Below are 22,517 nucleotides of genomic sequence, written 5' to 3' on the forward strand. Positions count from 1 at the left end.
ACGTCGATGGGGATGAAATGATGATGATTAAGACAACACAACATCCAGTCCCTGAGCCGAGAAAATCCCCGACCCAGCCGGGAATCGAACCCGGGCCCTTACGATTGACATTCTGTCGCGCTGACCACTCAGACACCGGGGGCGGACACCTTTATGGTAATTGGTGAATCATTAACGAGTATTCTCGGCGAAATGGTAGCTCCAAGAGGATGTTTCTTAGCACTTTTTCGGATAACAAAATCGATTTCAGAAGTGAAAACGTCTTCCGTTCTACTCTTTTAGTTGAGTCATCCTGCAGGTTTCGGAAGCCGAGTCGTTAAGCAGAAAATCCATTTTGTCCAAATAATCGTCCAGTCTTCTTCCTAGCAGCAAAATTTGGCGGTGACCAGTCATGCATCTACCACATTGCCAACCGCTTCGCCGGCCGCGGTAACCGAGTGGTTCTAGGTTCTTCAGTCCGGAACCACGTGACTGCTACGGTAGCAGTTTCGAATCCTGCCTCGGGCCTGGATGTATGTGATGTCCTTAGGTTGGTTAGGTTTAAGTAGTTCCAAGTTCTAGGGGACTGATGACCTCAGATGTTAAGTCCCATAGTGCTCAGAGCCATTTTTTTGAACCTATGATTAGCTATGTACGCTGAAAGGAATTCTGCGGAACACTTGTGCCTACATGATCATTGTACTCGTTCATCCGATCACCAATATGTCACCACCTGTCCTTCTTTACGGAGCAGGCAAGCCTCTAAGCTCCACGTTTTGTGGTGAGGCGTGGACGTCTACTTTCGTCTCGCCTACTAGAGGTTTCACTGTCCTTCAACAAGTTTTCATAGACTCTCACAACAGTAGCACGCAAGCAGCCGACTACTTTCGGTGTTTCCGTGTTGCTCGTTCCCAGGCGCGGAACCATAAAAATCTCCCCTTTGTCAAAGTCGCTTATATAACATCATTTCCCCATTTGCGTCCCATATCGTTGTTAGAGTGATTCCTCATCCAGCACTGCTCAGCTTATACACTCTCGTTATAGCATCGCGTGCCGCAACGCCGGTTGCGCCACTGAATTTCGATGTGGGCGGTGATCTATTTCTATTGAGTCATCAGCGTACCTCTCGAATTGTTCGTTTACGTACGCATGTTTACTGGACCTTTCTTGCTTCTATTATTCGTACACGTTCATTCGTGTCTCTTTTCGTTATTATTTCCCATACGAGGGGTGTTCAATAAGTAACGCAGCACATTCTTTCCTTCTCGGCCAATTTCTGCTGAAAAAATGCGGCCTTTGTTGTGGGACATGGTGGAATATTCCAGCTTCAGCCCCTCTAGTTTCATAAAGTTCCAATAGATGGTGATGCTGTACCCAGCCTTGAAAATGGTGTCTGCAACAGAGTAGCGTTCCGAGCACAGAGTTATCATTGACTGTCACATGGCATGAAATTAGAACATCGTTGATATTCATAAGCACTTGCAAAATGTCTACGGATACCTAGAAGTGAACAAAAGCTCTATGAGTCGTTGGACGAGGTGTCCGTCATCATCGCAACAATGTCGTGCAGAGTTGACAGATCTCACGCGTACTGACCGGCCACACACAGTAGCGACTTCTGCAACCCTGGAACGTGCGGACACTCTCATTCGAGGTGATCGACGGATCACAATCAAACACTCCACAGCACACCTTGACGTCTTTGTTGGTTTAATAATTTTTTATTTCATAATGTGTGGCCACAGTCATAATATATTTCTTTAAAGTCAGTACTGCCATTAGACTGCTTTTTACTTGCAGTGTAACATTTACACTTACACAATCACGATTTCGGCTTCAAAGTGCCATTATCAAGTGTTTTAAGTGTTATAAATTGCCTACTGTCATTCAGTCAAGATGGTGTACTCAGTAATAAAACAAAGCAGTAGGGTCTGCCAGAAACATTGACTCTTAGACAATGTATCTAATAGTGTATTTTATTACGATAGTGTGCCATCTTAGGTAATTTATAACATTTAAAACACTTGATACTGGCACTTTGAAGCCGAAATCACAATTGTGTAAGTGTAAATGTAACAAGAGCCTAATGGTGGTACTGACTTTAAAGTGTCTATGTTGGTTGTGGCTGCCCGGGTTCCCGGGTTCGATTCCCGGCGGGGCCAGGGATTTTCTCTGCCTCGTGATGACTGGGTGTTGTGTGATGGCCTTAGGTTACTTAGGTTTAAGTAGTTCTAAGCTATAGGGGACTGATGACCATAGATGTTAAGTCCCATAGCGCTCAGAGCCATTTCAACCATTTTTTTTTTTTTTTTTTTTTTGTGCTGACACACTCATCCGACATTAGGGGTACTCAAAAGTGTTTTCCCGCTGGGTTCCTCGCTGCCTAACAGAAGAACATAAAGAGCAACGATGGACCATGTGTGCGGAACTGCTTGCGCGTTACAATGCTGATCGTGACAACTTTTTGTCTGACATCGTCCCAGGCAATGGAATATGTGTTCATCACATCCAACCGGAAACAAAACAGCTGTCCGTGGAGTGGCACCACACCATCTCCCCTCTGAAGAGAAAGTTCAAAGTGCCACTTTGAACTTACCCTCAGCTGGTAAAGCCACGATGACAGTCTTCTGGGACTCTGGAGATGTTTTTCTGTCACATGGAGCAACAGCCAACTATGTGGTAGACTCAGGAAGTTGAAGAAAACTATTTCAGCATGTTCGTCCCCACAAAAACGCAAACGGGCTTCTCCTCCTCCATGACAAAGCAAAGCCTCACACAAATCTGCGTACTCGAGAGGAGATAACGAAACTTTACTGTTCTTCCTCATCTAACCTTCAGACCGGATCTTGCACGTTGCGACTTATATGTTTGGCCCAAATAAGGATACACTCAGTGGAAAGCCGTACATTGACGACATTGACGACGTCGACCACTTGAGTGGTACCATGCGGACACAGAGGCCCTCCCACTAATATAGCGTAAGGCGGTCGTCTTAAACGGAGATTCTGTCGAAAAATAGGGTTTTGTAGCCAATAGAGTGGGGAATAACCTTTGTATTGGAATTGTCAATAGAACCAACCTGCATACAGAAAAAAAATTTTTGCTTTACTTATTGAACGCCACACGTATAAAGCGCTGCAGTGCACGCCGGTCCTTCACGCTGCACCACGAGGCCCCGGCCGTCTCGCGGCAGCACATAGCAGATAATGACGGGCGGCAGTTCAGCCCACGACCCCGGCAGCAGCGCCGGCAGCCATAAGCCGATTAGGGTCTGCCGCGCGGGTTTTCTGCGGCCTCGGCTCAACCGCGGCAATCTTGCAGTTCTCTAAACGCCTGCCTGACTGCCTGCTAGAGGCCCTCAGAATCGCCGGCTAATCCCAGCTGTCGCGCCAGCGCCGAGGCTTAAGCCGGCTGCAGGCGTTCATCAAAACTGCGCAGGTGTGCCGCGCAGCGCTTGCCCTGGCGTGCGTTCCTGTAAGAGGTGTCGCGTTCTAGATACCTGGGCGTGCACTCCCATAGATCTGCCAAATAGAGCCGCAAAGATAGAGGCCATTAATCACAATGATACAGTTGGAGTAAATGTAGTACTGAATAAAAATCTGTTCAAATGTTTAAATGTGTATGAATTCCCAAGGGACCCCCTATGTCACCATCCATAACACGGATTCCTACACTTTCCACCCCTCCGCTGGTGTGCCTCAAGGTCCTCTCCCCTCTTTTCTACCTTCTATATATGGTGGACATGCTGCCGCCATCAGCCCCCTTCCACCTTCTCCAATACGCCGATGACACTGCCTTCCTTGCCCTCGCCCCCACCCTGCAACGCTCCCAGCACCTTCTCCAATCCCACCTTGCATGGTTCACCACTTGGTGCTCAAGGTCAATCCTTCCAAAGCCCAGGCAATCATTGTAGGCAAAACCACCCCTTCCTTCCGCCTCCTTGATTTTTATCTCACTACCTATGGCCGTTCTATTAGCCTCACCCCCACCCTCAAGTACCTTGGTGTCATCCTTGACCGTCGCCTTTCCTGGACCCCCCATCTCCAGAAGATCCAAGCCAAGGCACCCTCCCGACTCCGCCTCCTCAAACTCCTCTCTGGCAGCCCATGGAGTCTGGAACCCTCCACGGTCCTCCACACTTATAAATCCTTTGTCCGCCCCATTCTCTGTTAAGCCTATCCCGCCTGGATCTCTGCCCCTTTTACCTTCTACAAGTCCCTTCAAATCCTGGAACACCATGCGCTGCTCCTAGCCTATCTCATCAACCTCTCATCCCCCATGTGGATCGTCTACAATTCCTTTCCCCCACCTCCTCATCTTCCTTGAACAGATACAAATCCTTTAGGCCTCCCATAAACTTGTTCCCCTCACCCTCTTGTCTCTCCCATCCTTTCCCACCCTGTCCACTGCCTCACCTGTACTACTGCATCCCACCTGCTCTCCATCTTACCACCATACCCTTGCCCAATGTGGCTTCCGCCACCTCCCTGATGATGCCCTCGTCCCCTCCATCTACCCCTCCTACCAGCTTTGATCCTCCAATCCCTCCTCCTGTGTTTTCCCCCCAGGGTTCCCTCTTCTCCTCTCTCTCCATCCTCATTTCCTCCCCCCTCTCTTCCTCTCCTCCCACCCTTCTAGGCTTCCATGCCCACTTACCCTCTCCCCTCCCCCTCCGTTCTTCTCTCCCACTGACATCCTCCCCCCTCCCTCCTCCCCTCCCTCCTTCCCTATGGCAGGCCCCTGACTTTTTCATGCAAACAGTATGTTTTAGTGCGCGGAAGTTCGTCGCCACTGTGCTAGTGTTTCTCTTCCCATCAGTTCATCAGTGTCTCTTCTTCAGTGCTCTTACGTTCACGTGTGCAACTCTGTACCTCCGTTTGTGCTGAACTTTTTTGTACAACCAGTGCGTCTGTGAACACCTTCCTTTATTTTAATATGCCTGTCTCCTGTTTTTATCCTCCATGTATGTTTTTTATGTATTCCTGTTTAATGTATGTTTTTCTATGGCCGAAGAGCGGCGTAGGTAGACCTCTTCCAGCCTACCTTTATGTAAAGGTTTGAAAATAACAGTAAAGGAAAAAAACTAAGGGACCAAACTGCAGAGGTCATCAGTCCCTAAATGTACACACTATTTAAACTAACTGCTAAGAGCAACACACACACACACACACACGCACACACACACACATACACCCACACAACCATGCCCAAGGGAGGACTCAAACCTCCAGTGGGAGGGGTTACTCAATCTGTGACATGGCGCCACAAGACATGTGGCCACACGGCATGGCAAAAATCTGTTTTATGACTTCTAAAGAGCTAACTGAAAAAGTTTCCTCATATTACCTGCACTCGGACCTATTCACTCGGACAGTCATACTTATCAAGGGAGTTGTATTGTATTGTATGTTAACTGGGAGCCTAGAAACGACGGAGATGCTCTATCCCTGCCGCAGCCGCAGTGGCCCACAACCCCTCGACGACTACCGCAGTCCACTTCACCCCTCCGCCACCCCACACCAAATCACTCTTTCAGGGTTATTTTGCAGTTCGGCCCCCGGTGGACCCCTCCCCAACCCCCTCCCCCCTACGGCCAGGCAATCAGTCACGATCACTGTATAACAAACAACATGGCGAAACGCTCAGCCACAGTCCATCAGTGTACAAAGTGACGTTTGCTGCCGAAGGGGTGGCCTAGTGAGAGGCGCCGTTGTCTGTAATTTCGACGCTCTGTAGCGCCGTTGAATGACGTTTCCAGACACGAGTTTCTATCCCCGATCTGTTTCTCAAGACACGCTCTAAAACCCTTCAAAGTTCGTCGTAATGTTTCTGGGTCACTATGTATTGTGTTAAAACTCTAGCTTTAGAGTCGATCCACAATCTGGTTCTATACGAGGAAACTGACCACAGGTACCACTTTTTCATTCGTCTCTTATCCTGTTGATGGAGTATTCACCGTAGTATGAGAATTAGCTGTTGTTTACAATGTTCCACGTGAATGTGGCCAAAATTAAGGCAGATATTCCTCAGGCATCCATTCCTGATACAAGTGGCTTGCCTCCACCATTAGTAAGGTAGCCAGTTCGTATTGCATATAAGAGGCATAAGTCAGTCTCGGCGATCATCCAGCTTCTGACGAAGAAAATGGTGTATAAATTCGTAGCCTTGAACACTCAAAATAATAAAAATCTAGAATTAGTATATTAAATTAATATGGAGTATTTGACTTTTATCCTGATAAACCTCAAAGAAAACTGATAGAATCAAATTAAAGCAACTTTTAGAATCCATTCCATCGGTCAAATACGTCTGTTAATCAATGACCAACGGTTTTTCATTTTCATACTATATCTAGAATATTGCTCATCAGAGTATGATTAGCAGTATTGAGGTACGTCTAAAAACATTGAATACACTACCGGCCATTAAAATTGCTACACCACGAACATGACGTGCTACAGACGCGAAATTTAACCGACACGAAGAAGATGCTGTGATATGCAAATGATTAGCTTTTCAGAGCATTCACACAAGGTTGGCGCCGGTGGCGACACCTACAAAGTGCTGACATGAGGAAAGTTTCCAACTGATTTCTCATACACAAACAGCAGTTGACCGGCGTTGCCTGGTGAAACGTTGTTGTGATGCCTCGTGTAAGGAGAAGTAATGCGTACCATCGCGTTTTCAACTTTGACAAAGGTCGGATTGTAGCCCATCGCGATTGCAGTTTATCGTATCGCGACATTGCTGCTCTCGGTGGTAGAGATCCAATTACTATTAGCAGAATATGGAATCGGTGGGTTAATGAGGGTAATACGGAACGCCGTGCTGGATCCCAATGGCCTCGTATCACTAGCAGTCTAGATGACAGGCATCTTATCCGCATGGCTGTAACGGATTGTGCAGCCACGTCTCGATCCCTGGTTCAACAGATGGGGATGTTTGCAAGACAACAACCATCTGCACGAACAGTTCGACGACATTTGCTGCAGCACGGACTATCAGCTCGGAGACCATGGCTGCGGTTACCCTTGACGATGCATCACAGACACGAGCACCTGCGATCGTGTACTCAACGACGAACCTGTGTGCACAAATAGCAGACCGTAATTTTTTCGTATGAATCCAGGTTCTGTTTACAGCATCATGATGGTCGCATCCGTGTTTGGCGACATCGCGGTGAACGCACATTGGAAGCGTGTATTCCTCATCGCCATACTGGCGTATCACCCAGCGTGATGGTATGGGGTGCCATTGGTTACACGTCTCGGTCACCTCTTGTTCGCACTGACGGCACTTTGAACAGTGGACGCTACATTTCAGATGTGTTACGACCCGTGGCTCTACCCTTCATTCGATCCCTGCGAAACCCCACATTTCAGCAGGATAATGCATAACCGCATGTTGCAGGTCCTGTAGGGGCCTTTCTGGATACAGAAAATATTCGACTGCTGCCCTGGCCAGCACATTCTCCAGATCTCTCACCACTTGAAAACGTCTGGTCAATCGTGGCTGTGCATCTGGCTCGTCACAATACGCCAGTCACTACTGTTCTTGAACTGTGGTATCGTGTTGAAGCTGCATGGGGAGCTGTACCTGTACACGCCATCCAAGCTCTGTTTGACTCAATGCCCAGGCGTATCAAGGCCGTTATTACGGCCAGAGGTGGTTGTTCTGGGTACTGATTTCTCAGGGTCTGTGCACCCAAATTGCATGAAAATGTAATCACATGTCAGTTCTAGTATAATATATTTGTCCAATGAATACCCGTTTATCATGTGCATTTCTTATTGGTGTAGCAATTTTAATGGCCAGTGGTGTAATTCTTTCTCTCTTCATTCGCTGACAGAATGTACCAGGAAGCGACTAACACTACCTGATCAAAAATATCTGCACACTTCTGTGTAATGCAGAATTGACCACCGGACGTCACAACAGACGGACTAACCTGTATCAAATGAGATTTTGAGTGTTGCGTCGTTGGTACAGAAATAGTAACAACAGCACAGTGGATCGGTCAGGAGGGCTCTGTTAGTTCCATCGAGGACTAACAAATTATTCAACGATATTTTAGAACTTCTGAAAACCGCCCGACTGTTGGTGGTCTGATTGTGAAGTGGAAATGCAAAGGAAAAACAAAGATGAACAAAGACTCAGGTGACCTCGTTTAGTGACGGACAGGAACCAAATAGCAATGCGAAGGGGTGTTGCAAGAAATCACATGATATCAGCGGAAGGAATCACTTGTGACTTCCAAAGTGCTACCTGCACTCCGTTGACTGTGGTAGCCAAAGGGCTACAATGATCGAGCAGACCATAAGCCACAAATTACATCCTGTACTGCTAACAGTTAAGTACGAAGTAGGTAGTATTACGATATGGGGATGCTTTCCGTGGTTACGATGGTAGCTCCTCATTGTGCTTAGTAAAACACTAAATGTGGAAGGATATAAACACATTTTACAGCACTGTTTAATGTATAGAGTAGGGGAACATTTTATAGGCAATCATTGTTTGTATCAGTTCACCCTCGTACAAGGCAGCACCTGTGAGTTAATGGTATGTGGACAATATCATTCCTGAAATCTACCGACCTGCCCAGAGTCCGGACAAGAAACCAACGAAACACCTGTTGGTTGCAGTAGAATGTGGAAGATGAGGTATTTGTAGAAGTAAAGCTGTGAGGAAACGGTCGGAGTCGTGCTCAGATGGCTCAGATGCTAGAGGTGACGACAAAGGTCCTGGGTTCGATTTCCGTTTCGGCACACAGCTCTAATCTGCCAGGAAGATTCTCCTTTGGGATGACTTAGAACGAGGACTTCGCTTCAGGTCATGACGTCCGAACTTTTTGCGTTCGGTTCTTGAGAAAGGATGGGCTGCCATTCATCCACAGAGAATTGGACACGTCACTGTAATTTTCCCCATCCATATTAACGTTTACGAGTTTGTGACTGGACACCTTTGATGAGACGGGGTACACGTATTATGCTACTCTGTGTATAACACTTCTGGAGTAACAGGCTTAACATAATGGATCAAGGCTCCCTCCTTCACACATTGTTCAACATCTTTTACAATATCAGTAACTCTAGAGTTTAAAGTTCATACAGAGTGGGGTAGCTAAGGTAGGCTACATAAAATATACCGAGAAAGAGTAAACATGAAGAGTTGCGCTTTGCCTAGAGAGAGCCGACAATGTGGCGAATTTTTTTACGTGCATTAATTATTTTTAATGTATATAGGTACCTAAACATAATGTCCAACGATTTTTAAATGGAACTACAAATTTTTCTGCCAAATCAGAAAGATCATTACAAGAAGATTTCTAAGACATTAAGACATTAAATGTGTCAGCGTCAAAGTTACATTACCACAGAACACTGTTCCGTGAGCAGGAAAAGGGGTCGGACAAATGACTTCTCTTCCGTGCCAGATGTAAACAAACATGTAATTCTGATTCTGGATGATTAAGTGCTCAGTATGCTGACATTGTACATAGATACACGGTACAAATCTGTTGCGTGCAGTCAGTACTACACAATGAAACTAACATAGGCTTACAGCATCACAGGCCCACGTTAGATGGCATTTGATGTTTTCTGCCTTTGTCTGTGTTTCCCTTTCGACAACCCGTTTTTATTTTCTCCATAGGCGTTAATTCGGGTGAGCGTACAGGCGATTTTTAGTTTCCAGATAGACCTATCCAACGATCTCCAAATATTCTGTAAACAACGTCTGTATTTGTAAAATTCAAAACTTTCTCGGTGTATAGGCTGATCCATAAAATTTCGGGCCAAGGTCCGTATGTCCGTAGTTGCTGTCACGCTGTAATGGTCTTCTGTGGCATTGAATTTGCTGGATTAGAGGAGGCGAGAAATCCGCTTGTGTTCCACAATGCACTCCTGAACAGCGCGCGTCGTTTGCTCTATACTGATTTACCACACTCTCACGGTATTTTATAAGCACCTACCGTGCACAACCCTAGGTCGATTTTGATCAATGAAAGAAACGCTGAAAATTTTGAGGCAACGGCTTACCTGCCATATACTGGAAGTGTTCCCCTTAAACTGGGCAGAGTATTTCGAAAACATAAGGTTACGATATTTCTTCCTACATCAAGTCATTCGGGCTCCGGCACGTGATATCGGATTGGTGCCTTTCATTTCCACCAACTCAGTACAGATTGTTGCAGCGTTGTTGCCTTTGATCTGTTGAAAACGAATTATAGTACGATATACCACTTATTAATAGGTTGCTGCCAGTTTGTTTTGGATCCTGTAGCGGTGTGCTACGATACCATGACTCAGTTATTTCAATGTGTACCAGGACCACAGATATTTATCCAGGAAAAGATAGCCGACTACTTCGAAGACCATTATTAAAACTTCATGAGTGTCGCTCGTAGCTGAAATCCTGAAACGAAATTTGGGTAACTGTGAGTCTGTAGCGTTGCCACTACTTCCATATACAGCTCAGAAACATAAGACAGCTAAAATTTTCATATAGTGCACTAAAGTAGTTACAAGCTGCTTGAGAAATAGTAGTATATTACCCCTTAAGAGTGAAAGATCGTCCAGGGAGCATTTCATCTTTGTAGTGCCACAGGGCTCAACCATTGGCCCACTATTATTTTCCTTGTATGCCACCGATAACTCGGCAACTCTGTGCTGCCATTTCTGTGCTAACGACCTCCAGTCTTACGTAAGTGCTAGACTTGAAAATATCATTATCTCCTTGATCTAGGTGAATGAGAAGATCACTGATGACAGTGAACGCAAGGTGTCCAGCTGTTGCAGACCGACAATCCTTCTTTCCACGAACAATAAGAGAGTGGAATAGAAGGGAGAACCGATAGAGGTACTCAAGGTACCCTCCGCCACACACCGTCAGGTGGCTTGTGGAGTATGGATGTAGATGTAGATGTAGATGTTTTCAGTTGTTAGATAGCAGCAAGGCCTAGGATGGAAATTAAATGTACCTTAAGAAAGCGTGCTGAAAAATAATACCTCCGAATTTTTATGTGAAAAATGTTGAAGCTTTTTAAATAGGACAAACTTAATTAACAATCTAAGTCCTTATTCTTCGTGTCTACATATCTGTTTCTCAATATAATCACCCTGGTAACGAATACATTTCTCCCAACGAGAGTCCATTTTGTTGCTACTGACACTGTAGAAAGTTTGACTTTGTTGACGGAGCCTTAAACTTACCTGTGTTACCACTGCTTCATCGCTATCAACGTAAAGTTCTCGAAGGTTCTTTAAGTTTTGGAAACAGATGAAAATCGGATGGAGCCAAGTCGTGGCGGTGCGGAGGATCACTGATGACAGTGAACGCAAGGCGTCGAGCTGTTGCAGATTTTGCAACCCTCGTGTGAGGTCTGGCATCGCACTGCTGAAAGAGAAGGCGAGCTCCATGTGTGGACGAACTCTTCCCAAACGAAACTTGATTATATCACGCTTGATTAGGTTAAACACCACAATGTTACACGATACATTCGGAGCCCTCTTGCCGCAGAGGACTGAAACTTGCGTCAGTGAAACGGGAAAGTCTTCCAAATAATGAAAAGGACATTTAATACCTAAGCAGATATTGAGAACAAAATAAAAAATTCAATGGCACAACTTTTCATCTCATCCTTACGCTATCCGAAAGTGATTAGCTCTGAATTCCGTGCGGTTCTAGGCGCTTCAGTCTGGAACCGCGTGACCGCTACGGTCGCAGGATCGGATCCTGCCTCGGGCATGGATGTGTGTGATGTCCTTAGTTAGGTTTAAGTAGTTTTAAGTTCTAGGGGACTGATGACCTCAGCTGTTAAGTTCCATAGTACTCAGAGCCATTTGAACCATAGCTCTGAATTTGTCTCCAAATCGCCTGTAGAATACCGCTACACTGTGCAGGAAACATAAAATACGAGTATCTCCTGTGTAACCTTAGACGAACATCTAAACAAGGCAAATGATACTGTCACCAAATGAGACTGCTACTTGGCTTTATCCCTTTGAAAAGTTTCGAAACATACTTCCACAGTATTTGAGACGCATACATTTGCAATCACTCGTCCTGCCTAAACTCACTGTCGCAGTCTAATCCAACACAGCAGTAATACTAAAAACATCAGATGATTAGAACTAGAGTTGGGCTGTATCAAAATACGGTTCGTTAGTTTTGGTACACTACAAATATGACGTAGGAAGTGGTAGGATTTGCTATATGAGAGATCTTCGCAAAAGCGATCGGCAACCCTTCCGGCACCTCGGGCACGCATACAGCCTACATGGCCCCTGCATGCCTCAGCGTCGCAAACTCGCCCTGTCACAGTAACACTCTAGCAGAGGCCACTACTTCCAAGGGACCTATTTGCGTCCACCACAGTCGTGATCAGAAAATGGTGCCACGAGTATTCCGCCGCTGGCCGCTATTAAGGTCGGTGCCACATGTGCACAGGTCAGTTCCTCCGGCTTCGAGAGCCGCACCTAGCCTCCGGCGGATGCTATTCATCCCGTCGTCTTAGGACGCCATCAAAGTCTATCGTGGGACCGACGCCGCTGTATTCAGCATTCATCGTTTTTCCCCTTGGTGCAATCATACAGTATCCAGGAAAGACTCTTCGGTTCCTAAGCTAGTGTTATTCAGAACAGCTTGAGTGGACTTGGAATAGTTTCTATACAAGTCTGTTTGTCTGTGAAGATCTTAAATGGTTTACTATGTCAGACTCTGGAATCGCCATATTGTCAAGTATTCATACGTGTGAGACACCGTAATTGTGGTTTTGTTACTATCGACGAAGCAGACGTTTCCTTTCATTGTCAATAAACTTTTGTGAACTTTGATCATTGTTTTCCCTATGTCGGTGGGAGCGACACATCAGGATTATCGGTTGTACTTGTCGAATTGGTATGGGAAGACATATACTCCTAAATGAATGTGTAGGAGAGAAAGTAGGAACCGAGGAACAATTCTCTTTGTTTTTTGTTTGTTTGGTTATTTGCCTTGCACATAATTAGACCCGCACATTGTTCAGTGATAGTACATTCTGCAGTGTATATCTTTGAAGAAAGTAAATTGCCGTTTATAAGTAATAAAATTAGCTTATAGTGTAACATTTGCACTTTAATGTAACCAAAGTAATTACTTTTGATGCAGTTACAGTTTAAATCAACATACATAAGAAACACATATAATTATTATCAATATTCTGTATTCAAAAAAAGTTCTTCATCATGATCAAAGGCAAGGACTTCTTGTTACTACTGATAAATACGAAAGCTGTTCACGAATAAGGTAAACATGGTTCAAAAGCGGCTCTAATGTTAATGTGTGTGAATTCTTATGGGACTTAACTGCTAAGGTCATCAGTCCCTAAGCTTACACAATACTTAACCTAAAGTATCCTACGGACAAACACACACACCCACGCCCGAGGGACGACTCGAACCTCCGCCGCGACCAGCCGCACAGTCCATGACTGCAGCGCCTTAGACCGCTTGGCTAATCCCGCGTGGCTTCAAAAATGGCTCTGAGCACTATGGGACTTAACATCTGAGGTCATCAGCCCCCTAGACTTAGAACTACTTAAAACTAACTAACCTAAGGACATCACAAACATCCATGCCCGAGGCAGGATTGGAATCTGCGACCGTACCAGCAGCGCGGTTGCGGACTGAAGCGCGTAGAACCGCTCGTTCACAGCGGCCGGCAGACAAACATGTGTTATATAAGTTTAAAGAAGTATTGAACCGATATTCGATATATTTTTGTTTGCGATTTATTTTAATTTTATCTTCTTGTTGACGAAATTGCGTCCGCTAGTGCTAAATGATAAATCGGTATTGTTTTCTTTATTTTTACTGCAACATCCCTCTGTTTCACGTTACAAGTCAACTGTTTTGGAATAAAACCTGAATTAAACGTTGACTGTTTTAGTTTTGCTGTAGATAACAGACGGGAGGATAACTATGTAGAACAAAGATGTGCCGTAGGTCACCCAGCCCTTTATATACCCTCACTCAGTTTTTAGACGGGTCCTGCTTTCGGTTTTTAGGGAATCTAGTAAGACACAGATCGCATACGCAAAGAAAGAACCGCGCGAATGTTAAAGTCCTCCCTCGGGCATGGGTGTGTGTGTTGTTCTTAATATAAGTTAGTTTAAGTAGTGTGTAAGTCTAGCGACCAATAACTTCAACAGTTTGGTCCCTTAGAAATTCACACACATTTCATCATTTTTGCAAAGAAAGAGACCGTTATGAGGTAACGCCCGATAAGTTTGCAACACACGTAACGTACAGGTAACTCAAGTGCGGTCTTAACTGAACGGAGCTACTCGGAACGCTTTAGTAGTCTACGCTTAATTGTGGTAGTCTGTAGTAGCCTGACGTAGTTAGAACTAACCTTGAATGTCTGCTTTCATTACATCTATAACTTCGTTTATTGACGCTGGTTGCGATGGTTGATTACAGAAAGTTATTTGACTACCATCTCTTACTGTAACTCCACTGGCTTCTCAGCACACATATATCCCAGTACCAAGCATATAAAATCAAGCCCCTGTAATTTCATCATAGGTGCAACACAAGGTGTCACTTACGTAATAATCGAGCTGTGCCCATTGATCAAAGAAACTTCTTTGTTACTGCTACCTGCCTCTACAACAATCTGCTATGCTATCTGCGTACAGTCCAATGCCATGTTACATTCAAGAAAAAAGCATTTCCTTCTGTCAAAGTAAAAACTGTTCTCTTAGAAATTCAAAATTGCCACTTTTGTCATCAAACAGTAAAGCAAATGGTTCTGATATCCCCCACCTAGGCTCCTTTATATTCTCATTTCTCACTTAGTCAAGTCACCTGCCTTTCCCCTCTATTTATTATTTGTTTCTCATCACATTCCTATTTCTCTCACTTTCCAACATCATTTGCCTATCCCATTACTTCCAGCGCCCTTATTAAATTAATTTCCCGTGGTTTTTCTTGTGCTTCTACTTTTTATAAACTGACATGAAATTGTTCCCTCCGACAGCTTCTCTCGTTGTCCACCACATATGATATAAATATTTCTAGGTGTAGGTGTTGATCTCCTATTAAATATAAGACTTAAGATAGCTTGTGATTGTTAATGAACACAGCGTAAAATATAGTATGTGGTTAGATGTAAGAGAGGACCTGATGGTCCTGATCTTGTCAGGACAAATATATCAATAACAGAATTCACTTTTGGTCTCACTATTGAATTGTATAGACTGGAAACAGACCTGAAGTTTACACATTTACTAGTTCGTAGGGATATGAGTAAAATGTTGAGACGATGGAAGACACGAACCCTGGCGCACTGTGTGCTGTTGCAGGCTGGCTCTGGCGGTGTACTGTGGCGCACTGGTGATGTGCACGCTGCGCCACTGGGGGCAGCATCAAACCTCTGGGTCGCCGAGAGTTGGTAAGCACCTGCCTACTACCGCATGGGGTTTAACAGAATAATATAAATACTCTGATTTATAAACGCCTCATTTTATATGTAATCTCAACATATAGAATGATAGTCGCCCCTAAGATGAGCGCACGGGTCACTTTGGAACGCTGTAAATCAGGCCTGCAGGCCTGTACTCTGTGAGCGCGAGTGCCCCAGCTGCGCTCGTGCCTTTTCGTTCTGCCTTAGTACCTTAGGAATGGTATGGCGTCCAGGCACTTGTGCAAAGAGAGAGAGAGAGAGAGATAAAGCGAAGAAGACACATCGTTCAATGTCATCTGAACACTATTACAACACCAGCCACAAAAACGATACGATGCATTTGTTTTCTGACGAGTGACAGTAAATGTTGGCTGAACTCGACGGCCAATCGGAAAAACTGAGTTTATGGTAATTGGAGCAATGACAAAATCTTTTATGGCTGATTTTTCCAATTATTTGAGCTCAACTTTTAATGCAATGGGAGCTTCATTTGGTAATACACATGCGAAACAAGACTGATGTTACCAAATGAATATTAATCCTAGGGAAATATCAGATTCAAGTTCATGCCATGGAACATTGCCGAGTTCTCGAGGCATTTATTGATCAGACAAGGCTGATTACATTTCAGTAATATTACTGAAATATTTAATCATGAGTTCTTAAAGAGAGTCCAAGACTTCGCACGTTGAATACTAATTTAGATGTAACTCCTCGTTTCCTCCAAATTGAGCTGACGGGCATATAGCTTACAATCCAGCTCAATAACCCGTTTGTCGAATTCACGAATTTCCATTGTTCCACACGAAATTAGTAGCTGGACATAGCCCCCAACATGACTGCAACACCAGTTACCTGAAAATGTATCTTGGCTATAGTTTTCAACATATTAAGCAGCAGTCTTTATCGATGTCAGCTAATCGTTAACACTGACACTGGCCGTCCTGAGCATGCGTTTTTGTTGCTGTTTCAGTTTGTAGACCAAATACTGGTTTTATGCAACTCTATGCTAGTCTTCATCCATATCAAAAACATACTCCGTAAACCACCATATGGTGCTTGGCGGAGAGTACCCTGTACCACTCGAAGTCATTTTCTTTCGTATCTATATGCCTCCATACAAGCGCTAATCCCTCTAATCTTATCTTCATGGCCCTTACGAGAAATGTACGTTGGCGCCAGTAGAATCGTTCTGCAGTCAGCTTCAAATGCCGTTTCTGCAAATTGCGTCAACAGTGTTCCTCGAAAAGAGCGTCACCTTCTCGTCTGTGATTCCCATTTGAGTTCCCGAAACATCTCTGTAGCACTTGCGTGCTGTTCGAATCCACCGTTAATGAATCTATCAATTTCACTCTGAGTTGCTTCGATGTCTTCCTTTAACCGGCCTGGTGTAGATCGCAACACTCAAACAGTACTCAACAGTGGGTCGCACTAGGTTCCCATAATTATGCGGTCTGCTTCACAGAAGCACCATATTTTCTAAATTTCTCCAAGTAAACTGAAGTCGACCATTTGCCTTCCATACTATAACCATTACATGGTCATTTCATTTCATATTGCATTGAAACGTTACATCTAGATATTCAGTCGACACTACTGCGTCAAGCGGTGCGCTACTTATGCTCTACTTGAACATACGCGTTTATATTTCCTACTTATCTGCATTAAGTTACATTTTTCTACATTTAGAGCTGTCTGTCTTTCATCACACGAAGTAGGAATCTTATCTGAGTCATCTTGTATCATCCTACAGTGACTCAACTACAACACCTTCCCATACACCACTGCATCATCAGCAAACAGCCACAGACTACTGCTTACTCTGTCAGCCAGATCCTTTAAGGGCAAATGAAATACTGACGACACCCTTTTGTCTGATGAACACTCGCCGTATAGCACAACATACTAGGTTCAGTTACTTAAGAAGTCGTAGAGCCACTCACATGCTTAGGAACCTATTCCATACGCGTTTACCTTCGTTAGTAGTCGGCAGTAAACAAATCCTTTACAAAAATCTAGGAAAACGATTCCATCTGTTGCCTTCCACCTATGATTCACAGGATCTCACGCAATAAAAGTGCAAGCTGAGTTTCGCATGAGCTATGCTTTCTAAAACTGTACTGGTTTACGCCCTTTCATCCATCACCAAGTTACCGAGTTAGTCATGTCTTAGGATCAGTCCCTTCAACCGCGCCATTCCTGTGCTGAGGTTATGCCATGTCTTTTCACAGTTCGATGCAGTTTCTCTTCATTAGTTGAGGAAACATTAAGGAAGCTTGTAACACAAATACAGCCAAGTACAGTCTGTCTGTGTGAAGGGCTCATTCTGATCTCATGTTTGCAATAATTGGCTTGCAAAATCATTGTACCAAAACCTGTTGCTTCTTACGTGCGACCGTCTATCGAAGTCGTGATTTTCTAACAGACGTTGTGAAGAGATAGAAGACGCATCAGTGGTGCAAGAGCCACTACATCTGAACCAACCATGAAATTAAATCTGATTACTTTCCATTTACAGTGTTCCCTACCGCAGGAGAGCCAAGTTATAAGCGCATACTCCAGAATTTTCTCAACTACAGAACATAGTGAATTATATGTAATTGTGGAGGTGGTCTCGTAATTGATTTCGATGACTCGTAGACCCACATAGAAAGCAAGGTACCTGCTAAGGAACGTGTAGCCGCTTCAAGAGGCCATGTTCACTCAGTATTTTTAACAGGAATACAACTTATTGTAGCTGTGCTAACATGAGATTATTAAAATTACACAGCAGAAGGGAAATTAACATACTACGCTTAAAATTTGAAACATCTGAGACTTTGTCCCCATGCCTGAAAATGAATTTAAACAAAGTGCTTGTATGTGACACTAATCTGACTTGGATGAGGCGTTATCTGAATGCACTGAATACTTAGTGCGATGAAAATATTTAACTTTCATATGATTTGACTGACATAATTATGTCCTGTAAACGAAACCTTTTCAGTCGGACATGTGATTGTATGCAACGAGCATTCTGTTCCCTCGCTGTTCCGTATCTCGTGGATTAGACTTACAAGGGGAGGCCGCAAATTGTGAAATTCAGATTCGATTCATACTGCGCATAATAAAAGCTCATGGCCAGATGTGTAATGTGGCAAAGCACCAATATGCACTTCTCAGCCGTTGTCGAGAAAATCGACAGTTAAAAGAAACCGTTGCGGTGAAATACTCTCTACGATTAATAGTTTGCTACAGCGTCGTGGGGCAGCGGTAAGCGCTCGAGTTCGTATTCCGAAGATCGCCGGATCGAATCTCACGCCATGCAACTTTTTTTATTATTTGTTTTTTTGTTATTCAAATGTATACACACACACCCGACAATCAGTTGCAACAATTATGCATATAATAAGTTGTTGAAAGTCGTTTGTCGTGGAAAAATAAAACTTGAAATAAAACACAATATCACAAATAATATTCAAGTGGATACAATTTATTGATAACTTCGGTACACACTCGCACATAATAAACAATTATTGACCAGAAGTAGCTGGAGTATGGCACGAACCAGAGTGATAGTTATCATAGAAACATGGAAAGCAGAAAACAGCACGACATCGAGCACATCTGATAAACGATGCGTTTTTAGAAGAACAATTGTTTTTTAAATTATCTTTTGGGAAACACACCTGATTGACATTCTGAAAAATTGATCTATCGTTCGTCAGGTTTGATGAATACCACGCCTATCGTATCATATCGGCAAAAATCGGAGAAGACAATTGGTGGTGGACGATGGATTGGATTTATATATATATATATATATATATATATATATATATATATATATATATATATATATACATTATATATATATATATATAATGTGTGTGTGTGTGTGTGTATACATTTGAATAACAAAAAAAACAAATAATAAAAAAAAGTTGCATGGCGCGAGATTCGATCCGGCGACCTTCGGATTACGAACCACAGCGCTTACCGCTGCGCCACGACGCTGTAGAAAATTATTAAGCGTAGAGAGTATTTCACCGCAACGGTTTCTTTTAACTGTCGATTTTCTCAACAACGGCTGAGAAGTGCATCTTGGTGCTTTGCCATATTACACCTCTGTCCATGAGCTTTTATTATGCACAGTATGAATCGAATCTGAATTTCACAATTGGCGGCCACCCTTGTTAGTTGGAACACTGAAGAGGAATACATTCATATTTCCGTTTGCAGTGTGCATAGCGTTAGCTGTTGTAAATATATGTACTGACTAGCTTGGGGAGGTCATTTTCTCAATCATTGCATTCCCTCTTATTTATCTTCTGCTCTTATACCACTACCCGAACAGCACAACATAAATACTCGTTCTCAACAGAGTAAAATCCTCTATTTACCCCTATGTGACACAGCCATTTCCTCAGTGGTCATTTTCTGTGTCAGGAATCAGGCTACTGGACAACTTTCCTCAAACTATCAGAAATATTTAATTCCATTCAAAATTAAAAGAAAGCTTAAGGCCTCCACTCTGTCATAGTAGCTATACTTCCATATACTTGTCGGTAGCTCAATCCCTGCAACCAACCGTCACCAAAAGCTGTTCCTCCCCTTTGCCTACAGAGTCCTCTATTGAAATTATTTTCTCTCTTGCCAGTGACTGCCACTGTCATTTCAATCTTCTCCTCTTTCATTATCGCTCCCGCATCTGATGATGCTACACACAGCTTCGAATGTGCTAAACTAGTCATCAGTATTGCCATTCATAATGACTTTTATTATTGTTTTTGTTGTCAATGCTGTTTATTGTTAATGACAGTTGCTAATTTAAATTTGTTTGTAATATTGTTAGGGTTTGTTGTTGCTGATTTTGATATAAGACGCCCATAAGAACATAATCTGGTAGGGATAAAAAAAACAACAAATACATGGAGAGATATGTCCAGAAGATAAAGGCACACAACGTGTGATTACGTGTGGCTGGTGAAGAGTCTACAGAAATTGGACACAAATCATGTTTACAGAAGAACTGAGAAAACAAACTGATGATGTAAGATGTTGCATAAAAAAATGGTCGCCAAATGCAAGGCTGTGCATATGATCCGGAACACACCTTGATTTACTAATCAGTCGTTAAACAGGTTTGATTCTGGTACAGCTCTTGCGAAAGCCAGATTTTTGTTACTGCGCAACTATGATACGGCCAAAATAAGGTTTTGTTTTAATAGACAATTAATACAAAAAATAGATATTGTGAAAAACGCAGGATCCACTAAACATTTACTATTTCCGCAATATACCCAAACGTTCATGTCGTCAAGGTACTAGAATGGAACTTTAATGACTGTGCGTTCGTCTGACGAAAAATTGCAACGTTTACATCCTCCACGCGTAACATACCGTGTATTTATGTTATCAACCCCACAGCCCAAAACACGGCCCGTCTAACAGGTCTTCTCCTTTCCACGGCCTCGAGGAAAAGTGTCTCTTCCTACAAGAGATTTTTCCAGCGTTTCCGCTAACACAAGTTGATGTCGCCCTCTCTGAACAACCTCAGCGAATAAAACAAAATCTAACGCTCGCATGGCTTGGGTTCAAAGACTTCAGTGTTTCAGAGATTTCGATGGTATAATGATATCTCTTCTTTAATGGACATTTGAGTAACAGCAGAGTGATGAAATTTTTTAAGAGAATTCAAATATGATACATCAAGAGCAGCACAGTCGTCGTAGACTAAACTAGGAAAAAAATAGACAAATGCACGGAATAAAAAGGAATTAATGTGCTGTATTGTGCTCTGCTGCGGGTACACTTTGGAAACGAGGTTTGCTAGTTCTCAGTGTACTATAACCATTAACAAACATAAAAGTGATTATATCAATTCTACCTAGGCAGCTACGGCTAAGACAGGTACTGAGAGAGCACCGCAGGTATTACGCAACCCGTGATCACAGCAGTTAACTCTCGTTTGGAAGAAGACCGACATCAGGTATAATGTTTGATGAGTGTCACTCTCGTAAACATGAAATGTAGAGGCGGACGGAAGGGGAATCAATGTGAAACATGAAATTCAGACGGAAAGAGAATCAATGTGTGGGAAATCTTGCCGGTCAGCCGCACGGGAATTGTGCTTATACAACGGCTAAAAATCTGTGCCTGTCATGGACTCAAATTCTAATTTACCGCTTCTCATGAGCAGTTGTTTTAACAGCTTCGACCATACGGACACGGTTTCTGACCGACTCGAATTTTTAACTTACCGTACGCTGCAATACAGCGTTCCTCGACCGTCAAACACAGTCCTTCCGTAGGAGTTCTGACGATATTTGTGCATTGACACTGAAAAAAACTTCAAAGAGCCTTCCCCTTCTTTTTACAGAAATGCGTAAATCTGACTGGTAAATGTTTTGCCTGACATGTCGGGTGGTGGAAATTTCCAAGAAGTTCTTTGGAGTCCAATAGCGATGCTATTATATGGTGGACGACCGGCGGCCGTCGAAGACTGGTTGTAGGCTGTTGTCCAATGGCACTTATCGTAACTAAAAGGCTGCGCGTCGGCTCCGGAAGTGGATACGCCAATCGACTCGCCAGTCTTCTCCGCTTGCTGGGCCGTGCAGCCTTCATACATACACGACCGGGAGAATAACGCTGATCATCGTCCTATTTCCGTCCAAATGACAGGCGGTGCAAATTAGGGCGGTAAAGGTAGGCCAGACCGGAAGCCGTCCGCCATCTGGCCACCTAGCGCCTGCTGTGCCTGCAACCCAGCTAACACTGCTGTACTAGGTGGAGCCTCAGTAACCCGTGTGATACAGCAGGATCGACGAGGACGAAACCAGTGTCATGAAACGATATAAGAACATTACGGTACGTTAGGACATGTTGAACATTTGAGGTGATGAGTATGTAGTAACACCGAACCCATTCCCACACTGACGCTATTCCCAAATAGCCCGCAGGAATACCTCGGTTGCTGCTGTTCGAAAATCTTGAGCAGAAACACCAGTGACAATGGACGTCCGAGACATGCTTTCAGAAATGCCCAGGTAGAATAGTGCGACTGCTCGCGGTAATCGGGACATCTGGAGCTCGAAATCCGGTCTGGTACAGAT

General features: G+C 43.8%; 1 protein-coding gene across 1 annotated transcript in view; it reads left to right on the plus strand.

Moving 5' to 3' along the window:
• The window catches only part of LOC126199485 (O-acyltransferase like protein-like), a 357,891-nt gene that overhangs the window by 198,976 nt on the left and 136,398 nt on the right, over positions 1 to 22,517 (plus strand). The window contains exon 4 of the mRNA XM_049936407.1: positions 15,323 to 15,411. Within this exon, the coding sequence (XP_049792364.1) occupies positions 15,323 to 15,411 (89 nt within the window). The remainder of the gene's footprint in view (positions 1 to 15,322; positions 15,412 to 22,517) is intronic.

The sequence above is a fragment of the Schistocerca nitens genome, chromosome 8 (genome assembly GCF_023898315.1).
Source record: "Schistocerca nitens isolate TAMUIC-IGC-003100 chromosome 8, iqSchNite1.1, whole genome shotgun sequence".
Classification (NCBI taxonomy): domain Eukaryota; kingdom Metazoa; phylum Arthropoda; class Insecta; order Orthoptera; family Acrididae; genus Schistocerca; species Schistocerca nitens.